Source organism: Rhineura floridana, chromosome 6, assembly GCF_030035675.1.
Source record: "Rhineura floridana isolate rRhiFlo1 chromosome 6, rRhiFlo1.hap2, whole genome shotgun sequence".
Taxonomy (NCBI): Eukaryota; Metazoa; Chordata; class Lepidosauria; order Squamata; family Rhineuridae; genus Rhineura; species Rhineura floridana.
The window spans coordinates 35,220,962-35,243,654 of record NC_084485.1 but is presented as its reverse complement, the minus strand read 5'-3'; the positions used below and the strand labels follow the sequence as shown (position 1 = coordinate 35,243,654).

Sequence of the window (22,693 nt, the reverse complement as noted above, 5' to 3'; positions counted from 1 at the left end):
TGTATGTATATATATATATATATATATATATATATATATATATATATATATATATATATATATATATATATATATATATATATATATATATATATATACACACACACACACATGCATACATACATATACTCAGTGATCTAAATGCAGGGTAAAAGCCTGCTTCTAAAGTAAATACTCACACTGGCACAGGCAGCTGAGACCACTGGGTATCTGCATATATATATATACATATTTCCATAACACCTAGGAGCCAATCAGCATGAAAGGGGAGTGTGTTAGCTGCTGAGAAGAGTGTTCTCCATAGCTGACTAAATTCCTTTCATTCTGATTGGCTCCAATCAGCAGGAAAGGACAAGGAAGCATGTCAGAAGACTCTTCTCAGTGACTAATGCACTCACCTTTCATGCTGATTGTCTTGTAGGATACTGGAGACATAGGGACCCTGCTGAGACTCTGCTCTGAAAAACGTAAGGGGTCTAAGAGCCCCCAAGACTCTGGACAACTACATCCCTCATCCCTGCACTTGCCTAGGGTTTGGTTACCTTAGAATGAAGGTCAGTGGAGACTATCATGTCTGTATGAAATATGGTTTATTTACACACATTCACAGCTGTCATGGGGTGAAGGAGGTGCCCACCAGTGCTGGCTGGCTGGGAAAGGTAGTCAGAGCAAAGGTGTACTCTGTTCCTGAGCATTCCTCCAGAAAAAAAGCAATTTCCAATTAAATTTGGAGGCAGGAAAATTATTTGAAAGTGTGGCATTAATTCTGGGGGTATTATGCAACACTTTTTTATCACATGCTCTTCTTTTTTAAAAAAAACTGTAAAATGTTGCCAATTTTTAAAGCGGCTGTAAGGCTGCAGGAGTTTTGAACCTGGAAATCTGGCAACAGGACCCACTCTGATGCCTTATACTCCTTGTGCCACTAGGGGAGCTGTCATGCAGAGTGAGCTACTAGTTTGATCTCTACAGCACCATCCAATGGCCAGAAGTGGTACTGCTGCTGTTTAGCCCAGCCAGACTGTGATCTGAGAAGCCAGAAAGGGCTTTGCTGGCTCCACGCTTGGTTCCTCAACCTGGGCAACTTGTCCTGAGAAAAGCTGCCTAACACCCAGCCAGCCTGTCACCAACTAAAGCTGCAATCCTAAACCCACTTACCTGGGAGCAGTATGCCCCATAGTATTCAATAGGATATACTTTTAAATAGACATGGTTAGGATTGCACTGTTAAGCCATCAGCCTCTGCTTTTGGACCAAACTCTGTTGCTCTACCATTCACATCAGGCTGATGTGCAGACCTTATCAGGTTAGAAGTGCCCACTGAGAAGTGGGCAATGAGGGGACTAGACACATCTCTCAGTAGAAGTCTTCCCATAGGAATAATAGTGTTGGGAAGGAATCAAGGAGGTCATCAAATCTAATCAGGATCTGGAAGTGGGACATAATTAAAAAAACACATTGGATACCCATCTGTCGGCTATGCTTTAACTTGGATTCCTGAATTGAGCAGAAGGTCGGACTTGATGGCCTTATAGGCCCCTTCCAACTCTACTATTCTAGTATTCCAACACCCTCTTTTATTGCCATCAATCAACATCTATCAATGGCTGAACTGTAATAAGGGTCTTAGGAACTGAGTGGAGTTTGCCGGTAGGCTCCTATTTTTATCCAAATGAGCACCCAAACACAGTTTACAACTCTGGGTTGTATGTTTTAATCTAGAGGATGATCTTACCTCAGAGAAGGGAGGTTGGCTTGACCTGCTGATCTCTTCAAACTCTACTATGGTTCTATGAAACTTCACCAAACATAAAAAAGAAACCATGTTACAGTTGAAAGAAATAGGAGTATATGCTTATTACATTAATTATGAACGATCTCAAACCTACCACTCTCTCCTATACAGGAAAGCTGAAACAGGGAAGATCTGATACACAGACATAAACCTTAGAGGATAAAACATGAGATCATAATGTAACTAGAGCAGAGTGATAGAGATATCTGCCATGGCCACAACCTGGAGTAGACCAGGGCTCAAATGGCTATGAAAAGATCATGCACATGAGAAAGTTGGAAGATTCAGAACCGATGAAAGAAATTACTTCTTCACACAGTGCACAGTTAAACTATGGCATTTGCTCTTACAAGATGTAGTGACTGACCACCAACTTAGATTACTTGAAAAAGAGGATTAGACACATTCATGGAGGGTAAGGATATCATTGGGTACTACCCACAATGGCTATGTTCTGTCTGCCTCTACTGTCAGAGACAGTATGCACTTGAATACCTACTGATGGGAATCATAAGTGGATAGAGTGCTGTTGTACTCAGCTCCTGCTATTGGACTTCCCATAAGCATCTGGTTGACCACTGTGAGAACAGGATGCTGGACTAGATGCGCCGATGGCTCTTTTGTTCTTCGTGTTCAGCCATATGCTTCTGGGACCCTAACAAGGAGAGCATGAAGGCAATAGGCCTCCCCTGCTGTTGGCCTGCATTTCATGTCCGGCGGCATTCAGAGGAACATGGTTGCAGAAACACCCTGGTGAGAGTCATGGGCAAGATTTATCCACCATGAATTTGCTGAATGCCCCTTTAAAGCTCCCTAAGCTAGTAGTCATCGCTGCTTCCTGTGGCGGCAAATTCATGAATTATTGATGTGCTACATGAAGAAGTGCTTCCGATGGTCTCTTCAGAATCTCTTACCAATCCATTTCATGGGATGATCCAGTACTAGTATTATGAGAGGGGGAGAAAAGATTATATCCACTTTCTTCACCCATGCATAATTTCATAAACTTCTTCCATGTCTCCCCATCCTTAGCCATATCTTTTCCCCCCTCTAAACAAACAAAAAATCAAACACACCTTTTCTCATTGGAAAGGTGATCCAACTCTAATCACTGTAAGAGTTTTTCCAGAGGTGTAGCTGTGCTGGTCTCTTGCAGCAAAAACCAAGTCATATGGCACCTTAAATAATTGATTGATTGTGACATAAGCTTTCATTGACTCAAGTCCACCTTGTCAGATGCATGAAATGAAATCGTAGTTGGCAGGTAAAGGGGAAAGAATTGTAAGGTGGGAGTTGAATGGCAATGTAATGCAAAAACTGCAGCCAGTGACAATTAGCGCTTATTTATTTATTTGATTTATATCCCTCCCTCCTCCCAGTAGGAGCCCAGGGCGGCTTAAATGTATGTCTTATAGTCACGCTTTTGACAGCAGTAGATCGCTGACTATTTAGCACTGCTGAGATGATTGGATTAACATCTGTAGCGGGGCAGGGAACCATTCGCTAATCATTCGGGTTGCCCCTTTCTGCACTTTTTCCGGCTCTGTGGTATCATTTTCTGGATGGGGCAATCAGAACTGCACACAGGATTCCAAATGCGGTTGTTCTCCATTGTTCCTGCGGCTGACCTCTCTTCCGCCTTGCAATTAACCGCGCCTGCTGCTGCCTTCAGAATTTCCCTCACCGCTATCGTCTCCTTCTCTCTCGGTCTGATTTACGGTTAAGCACACAAATCCAATCACTATTTGCTCGGAGGCTTTCCCGCGCGCCCCTTCCACTGCTTCCCCCTTGGCGCAAAGCCCATGCATCGCTTCTTAATGAATTGCCTTCCAAATGGCCCCAGCGCTAGACAGCGGAGGCGAGGCTCCAAGGGACACAGAGCTCTCGGGGACTACACGGAGAAGGCTTCTCGCTCCCGAGTTGTGCGTCGCCCGCCTGATCGCTTCTTTTGGTTCCGTCGGGAATCCACTAACACGCAGGCCTCTCTGATTGGGAGAGGACAAGGAGGATCCCCCTGGACAGGCTCAACACGATCCCTTATCATTGGTTGTTTGTTTGCTTGCTTCTTTCTCTCTCTTTTCCTGCGAGTAACAAAGCATGAATTTGTAGACGGTGCCTCGCCTGGGTGGAGTGGAGTGGAGCGGGGTGGCGGTGTCTCGCCTGGCGGTCGTCCGTGGCGTGGCGAACTGAGCTTCAAAAAACAAAAAGGCAGAGAATGGCAACTTTCGTCGTAGAGTCATCGTGGCTGAGGAGGTGCGTTCTGGTCGCCTGGCCAGGGGCGCCGTTGAGTGGCTGGAGGTGCCCCCGGGGCCGAGAAGAGGGCGCTGGGCAGCTTCGGTGGTGTTAAGTTGCTCGCTCGCCTCTGCAGATCCAGAGGAGGGAAGGAGCTGGGATTGGGCGACTCCCAGCTGAGCCGCTCATGGATCAGCCGGAGCGCGGTTCATGCGGAGCGAGATTGCTGGCGGCGGCGGCGCCTCCTCCAGGCATGTGCGCGCCAAACTCTGCTCGGAGCCCTTGGCCAGGGCGCAGCGGCTGAACGGCTGCGCCCGGGAGAGGCACGCACACACGGCTCCCTGCGGGCACCTGTGCTGAAAGGTAAGTGCTGCGCTAGCCGCCGTTACGCTAACAGGGAGAGGATGGAAGGATCGCTCTTATGACAGCGCAGTCCTTTCCGTGCCTCCTGGGAATTAAGTTCTATTGAGTTCAGTGGGCTTTCCTTCCAGGGGAATGGGCATACGATTGCAGCCTGGGTCCATTTCTTGTTGGGCGTGGTGCCCCTGAGGCTCGGTTCCTGCCCGCGACGGCCAAGTGGAGCTCGCTTACCCAGAAGGGACCCGAAGCTCGTCTAGTCGAGCGCACAGTTCGCCCTGGCCCTGTGCTTGAGTTGAGCCTAACTCATTTGTAATGTCAGGACTGGCACACGTTTAACTTTTTCAACGAAAGGGTGTTGCTGAGCGTGTGCAGAATGTTTGTCCCCATTACCGGTAGGGGCGAAGCATCTCCCACGTGCAGGCGGATGTGAGGTTCCAAGGCATGACTTGCAGGTTGGTGTGTGCCTACATTGGGGTCTAGTTCGTGCTTGAGCTTTCAGAGTGGCAAGCCAGGCAGTAATAAAGCGAGGTGAAATGCTAATCGGAGCGAATGCCTCTTTGAGGGTTTTTTGTTTCACCACAGTTTGCCCACTCACCACCTGCCCTTATGGGTCAAAGCTTCCAAGTCCGACAACCTGGTGTCCAGGCGTGTTTGTTCCTCTTTAGATTTCATTTTGGAGATTTATCCTTGAGGTGGATGTGCTTCATCTCCCTCAGACTTGCATGCGCACACACGCACAACGCTGTCCAATTGCAGGCTTGCCTGCTTTTTTTCTCCAAGGGGCTCTGGCAAACTTTCCCAGGAGGATAGTCATCTATCCAACAGGGCATCTTTTAAGGCTGGTAAGAGAGGGAATGGTCCTGTGGCAGGATGTGAGACCTCATGCAACTATCGATGGCAGAAAATGATACTCTGGAGGGAATGCACAAGTTGGCAAAGGGCAAACCTGCCTCTGCCTTGCATTGGCATACAGCTCAGCACTGCCCCTTCCTCTCCTAAAGATGGTGGCCAATTCTGGGCCTTAACTGGTTATTAGAGGGCATTGGTGCTGTTCCAGCTGGGAAAAGCAGGATTCCCAGTGGACAGCAAATGTGATGCAGAATGGCTGGTTAGAGTGCTGGTGTAAGGATCCAGGAGACTCTGGTTCAGCTCCCCGCTTGGTCACGGAGCTTGCTGGGTGACCTTGGGCCAGTTGCCGTCTCTTACCTGTAACTTACCTCACAGGATGGTGGTGAGGGTAAAATGTCAAGGGAAAACCTTGAGCTCCTGAAGAGGAAAGGATCTGCACATAATAAGACCTTTTTGCTGCCAGGCTTCAGACGGTTCCACTCGTATGCCTCTGAAAGCATCCTGGTGTCTTGAGGGTTCGGATCGGCTGGACGCACCGGGTGAAAGAACCTGGCTTTGTCTTGTAGAAGAGAATTCTTTCATTCCCACCTCTGTTGGCATCGGCATCTTGCTAGACCCTCTCTGCAAAGGCTTTCTGCGTGAGACTGTTCATGAGAAGCAGTACAATGGATGGAATGCTGGGAAGTGAAAGCTCAAGTCCTTCACTGGCCGGGACCTTCACAGATGAAGGCTTGGGGCAAGTCATGATAGTGGAGCACGTGTGGCTGTTGAGGTATCTTATGTATGGATTTTTAGGATATCCTCATGAGCCATAGAGAGCCAGTGTGGTGTAGTGGTTAGAGTGTTGGACTACGACCTGGGAGATCAGGGTTCAAATCCCCACACAGCCATGAAGCTCACTGGGTGACCTTGGGCCAGTCACTACCTCTTAGCCTCAGAGAAAGGCAATGGTAAATCCCCCCTGAATACTGCTTACCATGAAAACCCTATTCACAGGGTCGCCATAAGTTGGGACCAACTTGAAGGCAGTCCATTTCCATTTCATGAGCCACAGTTGTCCTTGAACAGCACACACAGATTCCCTTATGATCTACACCACTGTTTGCCAATCAGGTGCCCTCCAGATGTTTTGGACTACAACTCCCATCAGCTCCAGCAAGTGCTGTAGTCCAAAACATCTGAAAGGCACCTGATTGACGAAGGGTGGCCTATATAGTAGACTATGGTCTTGCAGGATCAGCATACAAGACCACACAGGGAGAGATGCATGACAAAATCTCATGCATATTTTTTTCCAGTTTTGTGCTGATGTGCTGAAATAGGTCCATGAGAACATCCTGTGCAACCAGCCCAACCTATGGCAAGGGGCTTGCTGTGAGACTCACAGGAGGTAATGGCTGCAGAATGCTTATGGCCTTTCTACAGCTATGGTCTTGCAGATGTTGGAATACCTGTGCTCTAATATCATATGGACACCAGAGTGGTTAGGAGTATAATGAAGTGAGAGATGTAGGCAGCTCGTCTGTGGTGTTGAGGAGGAAACTGAAGGGGTAGTGAGTGCATTTTAATTTATACTTGAGACTCAGTTGCTTTTTGTTGTTTTGAAGCATGCAAAAGGAACACCTTGTTGCTTCTGTATCTCTTCAGTACCCTGTTGTGTACATTGGGACCCACACTTTACGTTGTGGGGGTAAAAACAGATGAAAGGGGCTTTTACAAAAAAAATAGCATGCAAGAATTAAGAAAACCCTTTTCTTCCCACCCCTGCAGTGATCTTCCTTTTAAAATTGCATCTCCAGTGGCTGCATTTTGTGTGTTAACAATCCTCCCCCATCCTCCCAAAAAAGAATTGTGTAACTATATGTGAAATGTACTTCTAACCCTTTAAACATTTGGAACACAGCTGTGCTGGCAGCTGTGTTTGTTGTAAAGATCTCTGGGACATCAGATGGTGGCAGCCTTACCTGTCCTTGGGAGTGATATTAAAATGCAGAGCATATTTCCTGGACGGTTGTCGCTCCAGGTCTCCTCCAAGCTGCCTCATAGAGTGGTCTGATCATTCTTGCTCAACACTAAGTTGATTGTAATGTCTGGGTTCTTTATCAGGCCCTTGGGTTAAGGTCCGCACTGTGGTCCATGCAATCCATCCACGCAAATTATTGAACCTGGGGTGCAGATGTTGTGTCTGAGCTTAGTAGACAAACACTGTTTCTTCCTGCCTCCCAGAGGCAAATTAAAGTGCATTCCTCTTGAATCCACTGGCCAGTGAAAAGTGTGGGTGTGTGGGGGAGTGCTTAAAAGGGAAGTGGTGGGTGGTTTGCATGTGCTTATAGTAGCATTCAATCATTGACAATCACTTGTGACTGAGTAAGATTGTCTTCCAAGATAAGGTCTTTGCTTGGAAGACGCCTGTGCATGAATTTGTTTTATGTGGGGAGAGCAACCCATTCTTGTCCACCCGTGATGCTCATATACTCTCACACTCAGATTCCCTATGCTCTCAGTGTCTTTTTGAAAAAGCTGTTACTTCTGTAGTGGAATAAACTAGAGGCTTTGCCTCTTGGTCTTCAGAATTCAGTATTGACAGTATTTCAAGATCCCTGTATTGCACCATCTTCCCAGCTAGGAAATGAGGCACTTAGTAAGGCAAAGGGGTGTCCTACCAATCCTCTCCTGCATCTTACTTAAAACAGCAATTCAAGGATTGAGAAATGTGGAGAGGATGCAGTTGGCAATTTACCATTGTTTATAACCCCAGGAAAGAGTGTAGCATACCATTTGCCAGGGAAGGACAGCAAGGCAGGCATATGCTTGGCTGCTGTAGAACAAAATGTTTGGGCTTCTAGATGGGCTTTTAGTCTGATCAGCAGGGTTCTTCTTATGAATAGGTGGTGGCCTTTGATCCTTTGATAACAGGGATGTTTAGTTTGGTAAGAGAGCCAGTGTGTAGTGGTTAGAGTGTTGGACTACAACCTGGGAGTCCAGGGTTCGAATCCCCACACAGCCATGAAGCTCACTGGGTGACCTTGGTCCAGTCACTGCCTCTCAGCCTCAAAGGGAGGCAATGGTAAACCCCCTCTGAATACCGTTTACCATGAAAACCCTATTCATAGGATCACCATAAGTCGGAATCGACTTGAAGGCAGTCCAATTCCATTTTCATTAGTTTGGCAGGGTTGGGAACCACACTTTTTAGTATTTAAAAGGATTTTGGAGGTAAAGCTAGAGATGTGAAGGCCTGGGGGGGGGAACAGAAAAAAATGGGGGAAATGTGTTATTTTTAATTTTTCCATTTTTTTCTTTGTTCCCCCCCTCTGGGGAAAACAGAGGAAAACACCTGGGGTTCCCTCCATTTCCCCTCCCTGCTGAGTCTTCACATCTATTGGTAAAGCATGGGCACATAGGGAACACGTCTTAGATGATGGGGAGTTGTGAGCTGCAGGCTGGTTGCTCAGGCCTGTTGTTCTTGGAGGACGGAGGAGCTGGTAATGTGTGGGGGTCAGTGCTGGCGAAGGACATTGACATATCAAGCCAAGTTCAAGATTCTGGTTTTGGTATGCAAAGCCCTGTGCAGCTTGGGTCCAGGATACCTGAAAGATTGTCTTATCCCTTATATACTGAGTCAATCACAGTGCTCTGCAGGTGAGGGCCTCCTGCAGATCAAGAGGTCCATTCCACATGACCTAGGAAGTGGATCTTTAGTGGATCCTACCCTCTGGAACTTCCTCCCCTTAAATATTAGACAGGCACCATCTCTGTCACCTTTTTGGTGCCTCCTGAAGACCTTCCTCTTTCAACAAGCCTTTTATGTAGAGACCTTATCCCAGTCTCCAACTGTGTTGGAATTGCTTTTTAAGATGGTTTTAAAGCTGTTTTTTTTAAAAGCCATTTTGTTTTAATAAGTTTTAAAAGATGTTTTGTTTCAATATGTTTTAAAGTATTTTGTTTGTAAGATGTTTTAGAGTGCTTGTAGTGTTTTTGTTTGCCATCCTGGGTGCCTTTGGGGAGGAAGGGTGGAATATAAATTTAATAAATAAATAAATAACACAAGATGTAGAAAAGTGGCATGTTGAGGGAAATTTAAAAAGAAATTAGGCACCCCACAGGGCCTGTTACTGCTCCTTCTTCCCTTCAAAACTATGATTTATCATCTGTACTCTGTCAACATGAAGAAATAAAGAAGAAACGAAAGTGAAAACTTCAAGTGGAAACCCTTGAAACTGGCCAGACATATAGGGATGAGGGTGTCCTCCCAAGCACAGGATCATCACATACTTCACTAGGGAAACCCCAGGCGGGGAGCGTGCTCTTGCACTCAGGTCCTGCTTGCACGCTTCCCATAGGCATCTGGTTGGCTAGTGCTGGACAAGATGGGCCTTTGGCCTGATCCAGCCGGTTCTTCTTATGTTCTTAAAGACTTCAGTTGCAGTCCATCTTTGATGGCATTCCTTTCCCTTTTCTTTTGATCTTGTGGCTGGAGAGATATTGCTAAAGCTCCCAATTACATGGTTAAGAATGCAAATTGTCCAGCTTGTGATGAGTGCACTACACATGGTAATGGCTGATCCGGTTCTGAATTGAGCAGAGGTAAGCTTGCCTATCACTAGCCATGGTGTTCCTGGCTTCCATGATGTGGCCTCTTATGTCTTCCTCTCTCCCCCTTCTGCAAGACTTAAGGAAGTGTGTGCACATGTGGTTCAAATGTGACTTTCTACAGCCAGTCATTTATCACACTTAAGTTTCTCCCAAGAGCTTAGGATGGTATAAACAGAGTTATTCCCTTTTTATAGCAACAACTTTGTGAGGTAGCTAGCGACATGCCCAATTCTGGATGGCTTTGAAAAAGCAAACTTTCTGCAAATTATATTATCAAAGACAGACACTTTAGCATTTCTTAATATTTTAAGAAGTCTCTTGTCACCTAGGTCTTGGGTTTCCATGGGGAAAAAACCAAATCGGATGCATTTTTGTCAGAAGATGTTAATGGCTCTGCGGTGATCCCTCCCCCATTAATGTGGGGGAAAGGGGTGGTATTGTTTTATAAGCAGGGACACTCTTAGCTTTCTAGGCAATGTGTGGGACAGTGAGGTCCTGGGAACACTTCAATGAGTCTTCACCAACCTCCAGATTCTTTGGACTCTACCTCTATAGTTGCATTTTGTTACACACTTTTCTAATAAAATTCCTTGCATTGTTTCAGCTTGGATGTTATCATAATTCAGTAATCGGAACCAGCGGTTGCTGTTGTCCCATCTCGTCAGCCTTAGTTGGATACTTTTCTATTTGTGCAATATGAGGATGTAGATAAGTTATTTGTAGGTAAAACCCACCTTCAGTGCTCTTGAACCCATCCTTCTTAAGTCGGGCAGGCTGGATCTGGGCACCTGAGTTACAGAGCTAGTAAATGCTTCAGTGAGGGAAGGTTGAGCTCCTGGCAAGACTTCAGCCAGCCTTTGCTAACCTGGTGGAATTGGACTACAACTCCCATCAGCCCCAGACAACACAGCCATGTTGTGTGAGGCTGATGGGAGTTGCAGTCCGTAGCATCTGGAAGACATCAGGTTGGAGAAGGCTGACTAAATGTCAGGCCCAGGATGTGACTCAGGAACCAGACCAACGGCTGTAGTTAATTCGTGTTTTATTAGGGTAATGTCCAAACAAAGACTGCGTTTTCTCATGAAGCAATACAGGGATACAGGTCCTGCGGCATTGGGAGAAAGTTGACAGAGCAAGGGACTTCTTCCCGCCTGTTCTTTAAGAAGGGGCCAAACGGGCGTGCAATCTTTCGCTCCTCCTTAACTGCCCCTCAGGTACTGCCTGCCTTCCCCCCCTTCTCTCCTGTCTTTTCAGCTGTCTGCGTGTGCGCGGTGAGGGGGGAAGCATCACCCCCTCCTCTTCTGAAGTTTCCGATTCCAGGATGGGGGATAGGGGAGGGGCTGATGGTAAACTGCCTCCCCGCTTTTCGGCTGTGAGCAGCCCTCCCTCTTTCCCCTCTTGCTCTGAGCCTGAAAGAGGGGGAGGCATGAGAATGTCCAGGGAGGGCTCAGGCTCCCCGTCGCTAAGCGACCTTATCACTGGCAGTTCCTCTGTTTCGTCTTCGCTCCAAAGGGGGGAAGTTCCTCCCCCTTCCCTCTGCCATCCATCCGAATATTCTTCTCCCAACTCTCCGGGATCCTGCTCCCCGGGATTGGGACCCCAGCTCTGCCTTCCGACACCATCCCCCCTCCCAGGCTGTGCCCCCCTCCCCTTGTCTGGCTTGGGACGGTGGGGAAAACGTTGATGGAAAAGTTTTACCAGTTCTGGAGCATGCACATCAGCTGCATCTTCCCATGATCTGTCAGCCACCCCATAGCCTTTCCAGTGAATCAAGTACTGCAGCTTGTGGCGTCTGATCCTGGAATCTAAGATCTCCTCAACTTCAAACTCAAGCTGCTCATTTACCAGGAGTGGAGCTCCGGGAGGTTCCTCCGGCTGTAACTCACTGGGAGGGGCGGCTTTCGTTAAGAGGGATCGATGGAACACAGGATGTATTTTAAACGTGTCAGGCAGCTTCGGTCGGTACGCCACGGGATTGATTTGAGTTTCTATTTCGAAAGGACCCACCCTCTTGTCTTGTAATTTTCTACATTTGCCCGGCATCTGGAGGAAGCGGGTGGACAGCCATACCTGGTCTCCCGGTTGAAGGGGGGGGCCCTCCTTCCCGTGCAGGTCAGCAACTCGCTTGTACTCCGTTTTGGCTTCGTTTAACTGCTGTTTCAGTGTCTGTTGCACCGCTTGCAATTCCTTAAGGAAGTTCTCAGCTGCCGGTACCAGCATTCCTTCTGAGCTGCTTGGAAAGACTTTAGGATGGAATCCATAATTAGCGAAGAACGGGGTTTGTTGAGTGCTGGAGTGCAGAGAATTGTTGTAGGCGAACTCTGCAAAATGCAAATATGATACCCAGTCAGTCTGTTGATAGGACACATAACTTCGTAAATATCTTTCCAAAACGGCGTTCAAGCGTTCCGTCTGCCCATCTGTCTGGGGGTGATGGGATGAGGAGAGTTTTAATTCCGTCTGCAACTGTTTCCACATTGCTCTCCAAAATTTGGCTGTGAACTGAGTTCCTCGGTCTGAGACTACGCTGTTTGGCAATCCATGCAGCCGGTAGACTTCTTTTATGAATAACTTGGCCGTTTCTTTAGCCTCTAAGGCCCCTGCACAAGGAAGAAAGTGTGCCATTTTGGTAAGTAGATCCACCACTACTAAGATGGCTGTCATTCCTTGGGACTTGGGTAGATCAGTTATAAAATCCATGGAGAGGTCCTTCCAGGGTTCGTGTGGGACAGGCAACGGTTGTAACAGTCCTGCTGGTGTCCCTGTTTGTGTTTTTGTCCGCAGACAGACAGAGCAGGACTTTACATAACTCTCAATATCCCGACGCATTTTAGGCCACCAGAAGTCCTTGGCCACGTTCTGAATGGTCTTGTAAATCCCAAAGTGTCCCGCTGTGATGGAATCATGACACTGGCGTAGGATTCTGAGCCTTAATTCCCTTTCTGGCACATATCTGGCGGTTTTGAACCATAACAGTCCATTTCTCCAGTGAAAGGTTACTTCTGAGTCTTGACCTTGTCCCGTCTCCTGCTAATATTTTAGCATGTCTGCATCTTCTTGTTGTGCCTTTTTGAGTTCCTCTTCCCATGAATGCTGGCATACTCCCAACGTTAATTTCTCTGGCGGGATTACGTACTGAGGCTGGTCCTCGGATTCACTTTCTTTGTATTGTGGCTGTCTGGATAAGGCATCCGCTCTCTGGTTTTTGGCTTGGGCATGGTAAGTAATCTGGAAGTTAAACCTAGTGAAGAACTGGGACCATCTTATCTGTCTCTGGTTCAGCTTTCTGGCTGTTTGGAGGCTTTCAAGATTCTTGTGGTCGGAGCGCACTTCAATTCGATGAGAGGTCCCCTCTAGGTATTGTCTCCAGTTTTCAAAAGAGTCCTTGATGGCCAGCAGCTCCTTCTCCCAAACTGTGTAGTTCTTCTCTGCAGGCTTTAACTTCCGAGAGAAGTACGCACAGGGGTGCAGCTCCTTCCCTTCTTGGTCTAATTGTAGCAGGACCCCCCCGATGGCAAAATCTGAAGCATCTGCTTCCACTACGAAAGGGCGGTTCGGATCAGCAAAGCGCAGAATGGGCTCAGTAGCAAACCTTCTCTTCAGCTCCTCAAAGGCCTCGGTGGCGTTCTCTGTCCATTGAAACTTCTTCTTCCCCCTTAAACAGTCAGTCAGAGGAGCTGTTAATTTGGAAAACCCTGGAATGAACTTTCTGTAATAATTGGCAAACCCCAAAAACGGTTGTACATCCTTTTTGGTGACAGGTTGGCCCCAGTCCAATATGCAGCTTACTTTCCCTGGGTCCATCTCCACGCCTTCCGCTGAGATTCGATATCCAAGGAAGTCTAGAGACTTGAGGTCAAATCCACATTTCTCTAATTTAGCATACAGGTGATTTTCTCTGTCTCTTCAACACCGTCTTCACATGCTGGTCGTGGTCTTCCTGGTTCTTTGAGAACACCAGGATATCATCTAAGTAACAGATTACATACGTGTCCAACAAGTCTCTAAACACGTCGTTCATGAATTTTTGAAAAATTCCTGGACTTCCACAAAGCCCGAACAGCATGACCAGGTATTCATACTGTCCGTAAGCGGTCAAGAATCCTGTTTTCCATTCATCTCCCTCCTTCATTCTGATCAGATTGTACGCTCCTCTCAAATCCAACTTCGTGAAGATTTTTGCAGAGCGCAGTCGGTCCAGCAACTCTGAGATCAGGGGCAGCGGGTAGCTGTTGGGGATGGTGATCTGGTTCAATGCGCGATAGTCGTTACAGGGTCTGAGTTCCCCCCCCTTCTTTTTCACAAACAATAGTGGCGCTCCAGCAGGGGATTGTGAGGGGCGTATGAATCCTCGCCTCAGGTTTTTATCCAGGAATTCCTTCAGGACCTCCCTCTCATTCTCTGTGAGAGAGTAGATTCTCCCTGATGGGATGCTGGCTCCTGGCACTAGGTCAATTGCACAGTCGTAAGGGCGGTGGGGGGGTAAAGTCTCTGCCTCTTTTTCATCAAACACATCTTTGAATTCTTCAAAGCAGGGTCACTTGCTCGATCTCTTGCACTGCCCCCGCTAAGGTGTTCTTGATTCCTTCAGGTTGACAGTTCTCCTGGCAATACTGTGAGGTGAACCACACCACCGCCTCCTTCCAACTTATTTTGGGTTCATGCTTTGCTAGCCAGGGCATTCCCAGAATCACCTCAAAGTTCGAGAGATCTGACACGTATAGCGAAATGAACTCTTCGTGCCCAGGGATTTGAAGTTTCACTTCCTCCGTGGCTTGTGTCACCCCTCCTGACTTCAGGGGTCTCCCATCGATAGTCTCCACAGCTAGGGGAGCGTCCAGTTTCCACCGGGAAATTCCATGATGCTTGACTAACTTTGCATCAATAAAATTTGTGGAGGCTCCACTGTCAATTAAGGCAGTGGAATTAAACACCACTCCTCTGGAAGTTGTAATCCGAATAGGCAAGACCAACACCCCCTTTGAGGGAGGTTGGATCGTTGGGGGGCCTTTATACAACGCTGCCCCCAGTCCACCGGCCTGCACGTGGACTGGGTGTTCTAGTTTCCCGACAGCTCGGCTTTCCCCCCTTTCAGTCCACAGTCTCTGGCCACATGGCCCGGCTTTGAACAATAAAAGCATAAATGTTCCCGGTGTCGTCTTTCCTTTTCTTCTTCCGACAGTCTTGGCCTAGCCCCTCCCTGTCCCTCAGTTGCATTACCTGCCATCCCTGCATTGGGGAGGGTCTTGTTGCGGGATGCCGAGGCTGAGTATCTCGGGACCTCCTGCTTCCTTTCCAGGCGCCTTCCTTCCATCCGGTGATCTGTCTGTAGGCATAGCCGGATGAGCCCTGGTAGGTCAGCGGGGGGGGAGGTCCTGGCCAACTCATCCAGGATTTCAGCATTTAATCCACTCCGGTACATAAACATCAGGGCGGCGTCATTGTAACCAGTTTCCTGGGACAGAATTTAAAAAGCGTTAGTGTACTCGGAAACAGTCCCTTTAGCTTGCTTCAGAGCGCCTAGTTGCCACGCTACAGTTTCAGCCCTTTGCGGGTCTTGAAACATCTCGGTCATCTCCTGTATAAATCCTCTGTACCTTCCTAAGACAGTATCCTTTCTCACGAGATACGGAGTCACCCATTTTGCAGCTTCTCCCTCCAGGAGGCTAATCATGAAAGCTACTTTAGCCCCATCGTCTGGAAATTCCGTGTGCCTGACATCCAGATATAACTCACATTGAGCCACGAAGGTTGCCAACTGATCACTTTGTCCCGCGTATTTTGGGGGCAATCCAATGGGAACCTTTACTACGGCAGCTGGAGGGGCTGTTCGCATCTGGTCTATCGTGGCCTTCAAGGTTTGATTATCCGTCTTCAGCGCCTTGACTGCTGCTAGCAGGGCTTGAACATTCATCTGCAAATCAGCTACCTTAGTCCTCAAGAGTTCCACTTCTTCCGTCTCAGAAGTGGGGTTCGTCCCCCCCGCTGCTCCCTTTGACATCTTGTCCCACTCAAGTGAAGAGAGCATTGAGGGTGATTTAGGTGGCTCTGTCAAGCTGTCAGGCCCAGGATGTGACTCAGGAACCAGACCAACGGCTGTAGTTAATTCGTGTTTTATTAGGGTAATGTCCAAACAAAGACTGCGTTTTCTCATGAAGCAATACAGGGATACAGGTCCTGCGGCATTGGGAGAAAGTTGACAGAGCAAGGGACTTCTTCCCGCCTGTTCTTTAAGAAGGGGCCAAACGGGCGCGCAATCTTTCGCTCCTCCTTAACTGCCCCTCAGGTACTGCCCGCCTTCCCCCCTTCTCTCCTGTCTTTTCAGCTGTCTGCGTGTGCGCAGTGAGGGGGGAAGCATCACCCCCTCCTCTTCTGAAGTTTCCGATTCCAGGATGGGGGATAGGGGAGGGGCTGATGGTAAACTGCCTCCCCGCTTTTCGGCTGTGAGCAGCCCTCCCTCTTCCCCCTCTTGCTCTGAGCCTGAAAGAGGGGGAGGCGTGAGAATGTCCAGGGAGGGCTCAGGCTCCCCGTCGCTAAGCGACCTTATCACTGGCAGTTCCTCTGTTTCGTCTTCGCTCCAAAGGGGGGAAGTTCCTCCCCCTTCCCTCTGCCATCCATCCGAATACTCTTCTCCCAACTCTCCGGGATCCTGCTCCCCGGGATTGGGACCCCAGCTCTGCCTTCCGACACTAAAGGGATGAGTCTTCTTGAAAAAAACATCTTTGGACCTTGCCAGTTTGAACCACTTCCACCCTATTTCAAAACTACTGTGCTTGGGCAACATACTTGAATGTGTGGTCATGAAGCAGCTCCAAGGTTTCTTGAAACTATTTGGATCCTTTCCAATCTGGTTTCCAGCCTGGCTTTGGAACTGAAACCGCTGCTGGGAACCCTCAAACACAAGATGGATAGAAGTATCACTCTGCTGCTTTTGATACCATCAACCATGGTATCCTTCTGAATTACCTAGGTGGGATGTGGGGGGGCATAATATTGCAGTGACTCCAGCCCTTCCTGGTGGGCCAGTCCCAAAAAGTGGTGGTGGGAAACTGCCTTCAGCATATGTTGTGCTACAAGGTTAACATATCTATGGGGTGGTATTTGATATTAGTCCTACTCAGAGCAGACCCACTGAAGTTTATAGAAATTACTAATTTAAGTTCATTAATTTCAATGGGTCTGCTTTGAGTATGACTTAGGCTGCAATCCAATACATGTCTATTCAGAAGTAAGCTCCTTTGGGTTCAGTGGGACTTACTCCCAGATACGTGTGTATTGGATTGCAGCCTTAGCTGACTAAAACCCATGGATCTGCTGGGAGAGGTCATTCAGGGATTTGGACTAGCACATCATCTGTTTGCATCATCTCTTGTTTTCATCTTCTGATCCTAGGGAGGCAGCTAGAAGACCTGGACTGGTGTCTGGTGGCATCTTTGGATTGGATGAGGTCAAAGTGAAGCTTAATCCACACAAGACAGAGGTACTTGTTGGGGGGTTCTAGTGATTAATATGTTTTGGATAAGATTAAACTCTCATCTCTCCTATCCTTCCCACCCGCCCACTCACCCACCCACTCACCCACCCACTCACCCACCCACCCACTCACTCAGAATCAGGTTCACAGTTTGAGAAGTGCTGTTGGATCAACATCTGCTCCTTGAAGCAGAATTGGCAGCTGTGGCCAGCTGTTTACCATTTCCTGGAGAAAACACATGTGGCCCCAGTCATTCATACTCTTGTCACCTCCAGGCTAGCTTACTTCAATGTGCTGTATATGGAAGTGCCCTTGAAGACTGTCTGAAAACTTAAGTTGACTCAGAACACAACTGCCAGGATTCTGACTGGAGCTGCTCAATCGGATTGTATTACATCAATCCTTTACCAGCTTTGCTGAATGCATTCTGCTTCAAGACTCAATTCAAGGGGCTAGCATTCACCTTTAAAACTATAAATGGCCTGGGACTGGAATCTCAATCTGAAACCATATGAGCCTATTTGAGAACTTTGCTTTATATAGAAGGCACTCTGTTGCATCTCCCTGCTGTCAAAAGATACAGCAGGTGGAGACATAGGAGAGAACCTTTTTTTTAGTTGTGATACCCAGGTTCTAGAACAGCCTCCTAAAAGTTGTAGGTACACCTTGTCCCCACATTGCTGTTGACCATTGAACCACACTGTCACTGAGTGTTTTTCCATCAAGTCTGAAAGTGTGGAAATCTGTAGCTAAGAGAAGTTATGTCTTTGCCCAGTCTGGGAACGGATAGCCAAGGCCGTTGTCATGGCAGCATCAAGATAGACTGGGAGAGTTCTAGCAGTTATCTGTGTTGAGCTGAGTCTTCTGTGCAATGTCTTTGAACTGAGAACTTCTCTCCTAGAGGGGGGGATCTTAAAGCCTTAAGCCACAATGTCTTAATAAAAGACTCTTAACCTGATCTAATGCATCTGAGAAGTTTCTTGAGCAACTTAACTCCAACGTAACGTATGCTGTTTCACGCAACGCACACAAATCAACAATTGCCTACTTTTAGAAGGGCAACAAATATTTTTTTCCTCCAATGGGCTTCTTTAGGTCTGTCTTGCTGATCAGTTTTAAAATCCTAATGCTAGGCCAGAATTTTGTGCTGTTCAGCATTCTGACTCCAGGTAAAAACAGTGAATCCCAAAATAGCCCTTGATACACTCTTTATTCTAGACCAGAGATGGGGAACCCATGCTTCTCCAGATATTGCTGAACTTTAGCTCCTATAATTTCTAACCATTAGCCATACTGCCTGGGGCTGATGCGAGGTGAGAGTCCAACATTCTCCCCATTTCTATTCTAGAGAAATCATCAAGTGCTGACTTCAAAGGGTGCCAAGATACCTGTGCTGAAACTTCTCCAATCAGTTTACTCTCATGAAATACTGTGCCCTTTTCCCTTTGCTCCCCTTTATGCCTAGATCTCCCTTCTGCATGGTATCACTTCCTCTGTGAAGCTTTTGGCTCAACTACTTATTCCTCAACAGAAACACAGCCTAAGTCCTAGCTGGCATGGTGAGTAGTCAGGGATGACGGAAGTTGTAGTCCCAGCAACATCTGGAGGGCTGCACATTAGCTACCCCTGGCCTCAGTGAGTATAATAACTATGTTTGCTCACTTTCATTCCTTGCCCCTCTCTTCCCCCTTCTCTGCTGCCTTCCTCTTCCTTCCCATGCCTCAATTAAGATTTCTATTTCTCTTGGGGAAGGGTCTGGCTCTTGAATATGCTTCTCAGTAAAGTTCCATGATGACGCTAGATAAATCCCTTGGAAATCAAGAGAAATTGTCCTTTGACAATTATGGCTTTGGCACACAGGTTTGATTCTTTGTTGTCCCAAAGGGAAATTCCTGTGCCTATAAGCTTGAAATTACCATTCTTCTTCAGAAGAAACCACAATTATTAATGTTCGCTTCAGTGAGAATATGGTCCATGCAGAAGTTAATCAAACAGCAATATTGCTATTTTGTTTGGTCTTGCAGAAATTATTTTCTTGCTATGGTTTACAGAGAGAGTTGGAGTAGGAAAATGAATGATGCAATTAAGCTGGGAGGTTTGTCACATAGATCAGCAATGTTGCTAGACGTGCATAGATCATGGTGGTCTGTAACAAAACCATCTGTTTAACCTTGTTTTAAAATGTATTCTGTTATGAAATAGTTAATGGAATGCTAGGAGGTACAGAATATGTAAGACAGCTAGGTGGGAAGGGATGTGAGTGAGAGTTCCCATCAAGTTTTGAATAGAAAAGTGGTTTGTTTTGTCAGTTAGGGGGAGAAAGGGATTAGATCTTGAAGAGTTAGGGTGTGTTTTTAGAGGGATACGATTGGGAGGGTGTTGAGGGAGGATTTTATTAGGATTAGAGGGGTACAGTAGGTAGGGTGGATAGGGACTATAACACTATTTATTTATAATATTTAACATCTTGTAATTAATAACATTTATTTTGTTTGTTCAAAATCCTGTGTGTCAACTTGGTTACTTATGCTATCACAACAGGGTCCAATTCAATACCATACCTATATCTATACCAATCCTGCTATCAATGTACGCCAGAGGTCACATTTTGAGGAAAAAGGAGAGGCTGAAGCTTATTTATTTTATTATTTATTTATTAGATTTATATCCCACCCTTCCTCCTAGTAGGAGCCCAGGGCAGCAAACAAAAGCACTAAAAACACTCTAAAATATAATAAAAACAGACTTTAAAATATATTACAGCAAAACTTCCTTAAAAACATATTAAAACAAAACTAAGCTTGTGGTTCAAAGGGTATATCTGACACAGGCTGAGGCAGACATCCCATGGGGGATTTCCTGATCCGATCATGGGGTATCAGGAAATAGAATCCCGGAGAGGCACGGGGTGGACGTCACATGGTCTTTATATGCCAAACATTGTTTAAAAATAGTTGAGGCTGCAGAGTTCAATGATGTAGTTGCTGGTGCTGTGTCCATTGCAGTTGTGATTCTAGCATCTCTGCTTCAACCAAGGCATGTAATTGCATGTGTGCTGCAGTTCTGATAATTGTAACTGATCATCTTGAGCAAATGAATGATTGTATCTGCACATGTGCTAGATTCTCTTTCATCCCAATCCCTAATTGTAATCTTAAATGGTTTGGAAGTTGCCCAACCAAAATCTGCAAAACTGGATATGGCATCCATATCATTTACAAGTGGCTTCATGAAGAACATTTAGAACCATCTAAGCCAGTGTGGTATAGTGATTAGAGTGTTGGACTGTGACCTGGGAGGCCAAGGTTTGAATCCCCACACAGCCATGAAGCTCACTGGGTGACCTTGGGCCAGTCACTGTCTCTCAGCCTCAGAGGAAGGCAATGGTAAACCACCTCTGAATACCGCTTACCATGAAAACCCTATTCATAGGGTAGCCATAAGTTGGGATCGACTTGAAGGCATTCAATTTAATTTTTCAAGCTAGTGGCTACCATATCAGAAGTCTTTCCTGCTCCCCTCCCCTCGCTTTTGTATATGGGGAAGAGAAGGACCTAATCTGTAGATGCCTGGACACTTGGCTACCTTTCCCCAAAATGGAGAGCAATTTCCTTGGTCCTCAACATTCTGTTCTTTCTCCAAGGATAGTGTAGTGGATAATCAATTTCTTCAGAAGCATCCAACAAAACTGTATGAGTGACCAGGATATAACACCAGTCCCTTCCTGAAATTACTAGTCCAAATTCTTTCTGGTTTGATCGGGAAGAATTCAGCAAGCATCTGATTAGATGCCTCTTCCCAAGCACTCTATTCAAGGAGCCCAATTGGAATGTTCTCTAAGACTAAAGTGGCCTTCTTAGGCTAAGACTTCATTTTGGATTTTGTTTTAACAGTTTTGCTACCTGACTCAGACTGAATATCAAGCCATGTTTATGGACCAGATATTGATAATACAATCGTGTATTTCACAGGTGGACTATCTGTGGCCCAGGAGCCACATGTAGGCCCCAGCCTAATTTCATGTGACCCTTGGTGCCTCCTGAAGCTGCCCCATTATTCCATCTAATCAGAAGTCCTTCATTGTTCATCACATTCTTATTCTTGTTTTTTTTTAAGTGATTCCACTCCCATCTATGTCTTTTCAGAATAATTGAAAGAAACAGTATTTCGTTTGATAAAAATAAATGAATGGTTTTCTTTTTTCCAGCTTGGGGCACACCACCAGCTGTCTGAAGGCAAATTAATAGGGTTCTGGGGGAGGGTGTATGTGGAGCAATTCCTTTCCAAGACAGTAGCTGTGTTGGTCTGCTGTACAAGGTATAAATCGTCTCTGTACTTTTTTTAGAGTAACCCTATCAAACCCAGTTGGGTTTTCTGCATAGCATTGGGAATTCTAATCGAGGGTAGCCATGATGGAAATTGAAGCAGGATGGTCCATATCAATTCATTCAGAATGTGTTTGTGGCTCTGCCTATCATTGGCTCTGCCTCCACCCACAGCCAGAATGCGCCCCCTGACAGGGTAGTCCTGAGGAAATGTGGCCTCCACAGAAAAAGGCTGCCTACTCATACCTGGCAGGAAGCCCCATTAAACTGAATTTGACTTACTTCTAAGTAGACGTGTAAAGGATTGTGCGCTTGATTTTTGCAGCGAGCCTCAGAGTTCTCTTTCCGGGGAGAACAGCTGAGGATTCAACCAACCTTTTTACCAGCCAATTAACACTGCAACCCTCTGGCATTGTGAGATTCAAGAGGCGATGGAAGGAAACCTCTTTAGCTACAACTAAACAGCTTTCAAGTGGGCTCTGCGTAAGTGATGGATGTTGCTTACTTGCTTGGGAGCCAGATATCTTTTTCCAAAGTGGAAATCTTCTGGAGGGAGAGCCTGATTTCCAGACACTCTGAAAACTGTAATATGTTGTTTTTGGGAAAACGCTGTTCTTTCTCGGATCTCACATTGCTATTGATATTCATACGTAAGAATGTGGTGTTGCAGATTGTGATGTTCCTCTATTAGTGTAAATATGGTAAGTGCTGTTTGTACAGGAGATACATGGTAAGTGGAATGAAAGAGGAAGGGGGAGTGAATGGGCAGTACAATGTTGGATGATTGGCTGAATGTTTAAGATGGCTGAAAGTATAAAAGGAAGAATGACAGTTAAATCTGGGTGGACGTTGGTGGTGAATGTTAGTGGGTTGTTTTGGTGGGTTTTGAGAGGAGATTGTGTGCAGAGTTGGTGGATGTGAGGAGAGGGTGGAGTTCGGATTAGTATTAGATAAAACCATATGCTTATGTGCCTTATGAAGAAATCTTGTTATCTGTGTTATTTAATAAATACTTAATTTGGTTTACCAAAGGCCTGATCCTTGGCTGGGGTTTCACAGACC

At 46.5% G+C, this 22,693-nt stretch overlaps 1 protein-coding gene across 4 annotated transcripts in view; it reads left to right on the top strand.

The window, feature by feature from the left end:
- Positions 1–3,639: 3,639 nt before the first annotated feature.
- The window catches only part of KCNS1 (potassium voltage-gated channel modifier subfamily S member 1), a 72,673-nt gene continuing 53,619 nt past the window's right edge, over positions 3,640–22,693 (top strand). Inside the window, exons 1-2 of one of the 4 annotated variants that reach the window (XM_061631441.1) lie at positions 3,640–4,390; positions 17,225–17,312. Coding sequence is in view for 1 of the 4 variants with exons in the window: in XM_061631440.1 (XP_061487424.1) it covers positions 18,863–18,865 (3 nt within the window). In the remaining 3 variants the exon portion in view is untranslated. The other 3 variants (XM_061631442.1, XM_061631440.1, XM_061631443.1) reach the window with 3 other exon arrangements.